This window comes from Acanthisitta chloris, unplaced genomic scaffold (genome assembly GCF_000695815.1).
Source record: "Acanthisitta chloris isolate BGI_N310 unplaced genomic scaffold, ASM69581v1 scaffold27970, whole genome shotgun sequence".
Taxonomy (NCBI): Eukaryota; Metazoa; Chordata; class Aves; order Passeriformes; family Acanthisittidae; genus Acanthisitta; species Acanthisitta chloris.
This window is the reverse complement of record NW_008650353.1, coordinates 6,471-11,309: the sequence shown is the minus strand read 5'-3', so window position 1 is coordinate 11,309 and position 4,839 is coordinate 6,471. Positions and strand designations below refer to the sequence as shown.

Genomic DNA, 4,839 nt, shown 5'->3' with positions numbered 1-4,839 from the left:
GTTCAGTAGACATTCCAGAGAAATCCATTGTGTCTGGGAAGTCTCACTCCTGTGCAAGATATTGGTTTCAGGTTTATGAGTTCTCCTGCACAGCACAGTCCTATCACTGTTGAGGGACAGTAAATTTAGGCTTTCACCCAAAGTATTCTTACACTTTAGCCACTGGTAAACTACCCTCAGCCCCTTAGAATTCTCTAATCTCTTTCACCAAGTTTTTCCCAACAGTCAGATGTATCTATGGAGTTGTAGGTCCTCCTCCTGTTCCCCACATGCTGCTGAGGATGTCCAGTCCCCATCACACAACTTGCTACAGAGAGCACAGTTTGTGAGCTGTGGAAAATCCTGACCTAAAATTGCAAGAGGTGTAAGAGAGACTCCCAGGTGTAGTTCTGTCCTGCAGGAAGAAGGCTGCAGCCTGCCCTCAGCTGGCCCTGTGGGAGATCAGGTGTCTTTCCCACGATATAACTCCCAGTTGTATCAGGAACTGCTGCCAAATAGACACTGTTAATGTGCTCAGAAAAGCTTTTTGCAGTTTTCTACAGTTTAAAAAATGGAAGAGAATCTTTCCTTGCAATAATGGAAACAAAAGTGGCTTCAGCCAAACTAAACCCCTCAGCAAAGAATTACTAGACAAATGATGTTATTTCCTCTCTGCAATGGCCTTAGATTTATGCTCTCTCAAAGAGAAAGGACTGAAATGCTGCAAAGACAACACAATGCAGCTGCACCTGCCTTGAAGAACAATTTATTTGTTGATTTTTTATACCATTAGAGCACAAATGTGACAATGAGATGGAGATAGGTGTCAGAGAGAGTCACTTGGCTGCCTCAGAGGGAGAGAGCTAAACTTAGAGAGTGGATAAGGTTTCCTGATTCACCTGGATGAAAGGGAAGTGGAGGGTGGAGAGGACAAAGAAGGATAGAAGGAGATAGAAGGAACTCAAAAGCTCCAGACAATGATCAGACCCAGATGTCAGAGGTGCAGTCCCCCCCGGGGTAACGCATCTCATGGGCCAGCACAGGCCCCTCGGGCTCCTTCCCGAAGTCCACCAGGAAGTTTGGATTCACTTTCAATCCACCTTTTTGAGTGTCCACATCAATCTGCAGCATGACAGAGCCTTCTCTGGCAAAAGGGACAAGAAAACAAGGATTAGGACAAGAAAATAAGTATTGGGAAAAGGATTTGGTTTGTTGTTCTTCTCTTCTGCATTTGGGCAGGATTTGTCTTGGATTAAAGTGAAATGGGAAGAATCTCAGATTCCAAATGGGCCTTGGTGGGTCTCTGAAGTGAGTTGCACCTTCCCAGTGGAAGTGCAACCTCAAATTAGCAAGGAAGGAGTGAAAACTAAGCGCTGATGTCAGCTGGAAAGGAACAGACCAGGCGCACTTTGCCCTCCTGTGGTCATCGGGAAAATCATCTCCTGCAATTCCAACCAATCCTGACACACTCTGAGGCAGTTTTGAAGGACTGTGGACTCCAGGTCATGCTCACCACTTTTTTCCCATTCTCAGCTACTTCCAGAGAGCTCAGATTTGAACACAGTGTGTGTGCAGACCCCAACTGCTGAGTGCTGTCTGGCAGGCATGGATTTGGGATGGATAAACCATAAATTGATAGTTTGGCGTGAAAATGTACTGGATTTGGTCTCTCTGTGAGGGAACTTTGCTCTATGCCCCAGAACACCCCTATTTAAGACAAAAATTTGGGCTGTTTGCTCACTTGAGAAGGTCTGGGTAGAACTGCTTGTCCCATCCACTGTAGAGGGAACTGGTGACGTACAACCTCTTCCCATCCAAGCTAAGCTGAAGCATCTGAGGTCCACCTGGGACCTTCTTCCCCTAAAATGGTGAGAGAAGAAGGTGCCTAAGCCAAGCTGCCATGGAGGTTGAATAAAAGACGTGCAACAACAAAGAGAAAGGAAACGGCACAGTGGTTCTGCCTGGAGGACTCCAAAATCTTCAATGCAGGAGCACCGAATCCCTGACTTTGGGGAGGGAACAGGTTTTATTGGGAGACTTATTCCTTCCTAACAGGAGCCTTGAAGCTGTGTCAGATTCACAGAATTACTCTGGTAAGAAAGCAAGGATGAAGAATGTGGGACCTCCTGGAATTGTTTTCACAGAATCATGGAATCATTAGGGTTGGAAAAGCCCTCTGAGATCATCAAGTCCAACGATTAACCCAACACCACTAGAGACCATGTCCCAAGTGCCGCATCCACAGGTTTTCTGAACACTTCCAGGGATGGCAATTCCACCACTTTCCTGCCTTTGGTGGCCAACAGAGCTTAGTCATGACCATCATTAGTTCTTCCACATCCGGACACGTTCCACAGGCAGCTGCCCTGATGGCAGTAACATCGGGTTAATGGTTGAATTTGATGGTTCTAGAAGTCTTTTCCAACCTTAATGATTCCATGACATTTTGGAACTGACAAGAGAGCAGGGTTAGATGGGATACTGGTGAAGGAATTCTTCCCTGTGAGGGTGCTAAAGTACTGGCACAGGTTGCCCAGAGAAGCTGTGACTGCTCCATCCCTGGGAGTGTTCCAGGCCAGGTTGGATGGGGTTGGAGCACCCTGGGCTGGTGGGAGGTGTCCCTGCCCACAGCAGGAGGTGGACTGACATGATCTTTAAGTCCCTCCCAACCCAAACAATTGCATAACTCCATGATTCTATGATTAATGCACACAGATAGGGACCAGAAGCAATTAATGGTCCTTCCCTTTTCTGTCTCGATTCCAGGGGCCACTAAACCCCTCAACACACAAACACTCACAGCAGAGTGGAATGGTTCAGTGCTCAGTCCTCACTGGTGGCAGCAGTGCATGCACACAGCTCTCAATTAGCTAACTACAGCAGGGCAGAGGTAATTACACAGGCTACAGCAGCTGAACAGCTTGTCCGATTCCGCCAGGGACACAGAACACGTCCGGGATTCCCTAGCTCCGGCCAATGCCCAGATGTGACAGCAGCCCAGGCTGTAAGCCAAGCTACAAACTCCCTCAGATGAGGCTTTCCATGTTGGACATCTTAAAATGGATTAAAATCAGCAGAGCACTGACAATGTGCATATTGGAAAACTTACTTGGATCACAAATGGCTCTGGCTGACACTGCAATTCCTTGTCTTCCACCACAGTGACAGGTCCTCCCTTTGGGATGCTTCCACCCACGAACACCTGCAGTGCAGGGAAGGTGTGAGAATCACAGAATCACAGAACAGTCAGCGCTAGAAGGGACCCACAAGGATCACCAGTCCACCTCTGGCCCTGCACAGTCCCAACAATCCCACCCTGTGCCCAAGAGCATTGGCCAAACACTCCTGGAGCTCTGCCAGGCTGGGGGCCGTGTCCACTGCCCTGGGGAGCTGTTCTAGAACCCAAACACCTCTGGGGGAAGAACCTTGTCCTGATATCTCTTCCCTGACACAACTTTAGGCCATTCCCTCAGGTCGTGTCACTGGTCACAGAGAGACAGATGGGTGCTGTTCCTCCACTTCCACTTGTAAGGAAGCTGTACACAACCATGAGGTCTCCCCTCAGTCTCCTCTGCCCCAGGCTGAACAGACCAAGTGCCTCAGCCCCTTCTGGTATGGCTGAGAACAGGTATGAGGGAGCAAAGGAACAGGAAAGCAGTAGAGTGACAATTCTCCAACAAAGGCAAAATGTCATTTTCTCCTTTTAAAAGAGAAGGAAATAACCTCTGAGTTAACTTCTAAGCCTTGTAGGTGATGGATCTCCTGCTGCTGCCTCACCTGTCCCACTAGCTTGGGCTCATGGGTGTTGGAGATGTCATACTGGCGGATGTCTCCATGCAACCAGTTGCTGAAGTACAGGAATCTGTCATCCAGTGAGATGAGGATGTCAGTGATGAGACCTGCAAGAAAATATTCAGAGCAAAGTCAGGAGATGGACAGGAGCAGCAACAAACAGGACCATAAACCCATGATCTGTCAAAATTCCAGTAGGGGCAGCTCAGAAAAATGTGTTCAGATATGGGTTGGACAACAACACTCCACCTTGGAAACCCAAAAACAACCATCCTTGGAAGCCCAGTGCCTGCTCCAAGGAGTTTCACGCTCTACCACCATTCCTGGGATCTGAGTTCATGCTGAAAGACCCAAACTCCAAGGATTTTTCTGGAGAAAGTGACCTCAGGCATGGAGTAGTGTGGGAGCAGAGGACAATCCCCTCCTTGGTGGCTCATTTGGTTACCTCAGGAATGTCACGTGAAGAACCCAAACACAGATTTGGTATTTTACAAGGAAGCTTTTGCCATTTAAGGACAAAATCATGCAAAAAGCTGCTCTCTGCCAGGGAACTGATGAGAAGAACATCCCATTTCATTCCCATGGTGCTCCCACTAACCAGGCATGTCTGGGAGGAGCCATCCTTGCACCTTCTTGCTGGGCACTTCAATCACCTTCTCTGCTGCCCAGTCTCCTTTCTGCAGAAGGCACAGGAGGGAACACAGCATTATCCTTCAAGGAAGCACTGAATCATGGAATATCCTGAGTTGAAAGGGATCCCCACAAGGATCATCCAAGTCTAACTCTTGATTATTGCTTTGAGGAGCCCAGGAGGGCTCAGAGGGGGGAGGAAATGAAATAAACAGTGGGATTTATTGAACAGGTCCTGTATAGAGGTGATATACACAGGAATGCGTCACCAAGGTGAGGGTGGTGACCCCACTGCCATCAGGAATGTCAATAGTTTTACTACACAACAATACCTCTGATTACTGTCACAGTAGCAAAATGAAAGATTACTAATCTTCTCCCCCTTGGTGTCCCATCTGTCCCCAGGCAATGTCTCCACTCATCTGCCCATACCTCCAC

General features: G+C 48.1%; 1 protein-coding gene across 1 annotated transcript in view; it reads right to left on the bottom strand.

Annotated features, from left to right (window-relative positions):
- Nucleotides 1-942: 942 nt before the first annotated feature.
- The window catches only part of SELENBP1 (selenium binding protein 1), an 8,025-nt gene continuing 4,128 nt past the window's right edge, over nucleotides 943-4,839 (bottom strand). The window contains exons 7-11 of the mRNA XM_009084781.1: nucleotides 4,370-4,448; nucleotides 3,757-3,878; nucleotides 3,089-3,181; nucleotides 1,721-1,839; nucleotides 943-1,123 (exon numbers count right to left, since the gene is read on the bottom strand). Of these exons, the coding sequence (XP_009083029.1) occupies nucleotides 961-1,123; nucleotides 1,721-1,839; nucleotides 3,089-3,181; nucleotides 3,757-3,878; nucleotides 4,370-4,448 (576 nt within the window). The 3' untranslated portion in view covers nucleotides 943-960. The remainder of the gene's footprint in view (nucleotides 1,124-1,720; nucleotides 1,840-3,088; nucleotides 3,182-3,756; nucleotides 3,879-4,369; nucleotides 4,449-4,839) is intronic.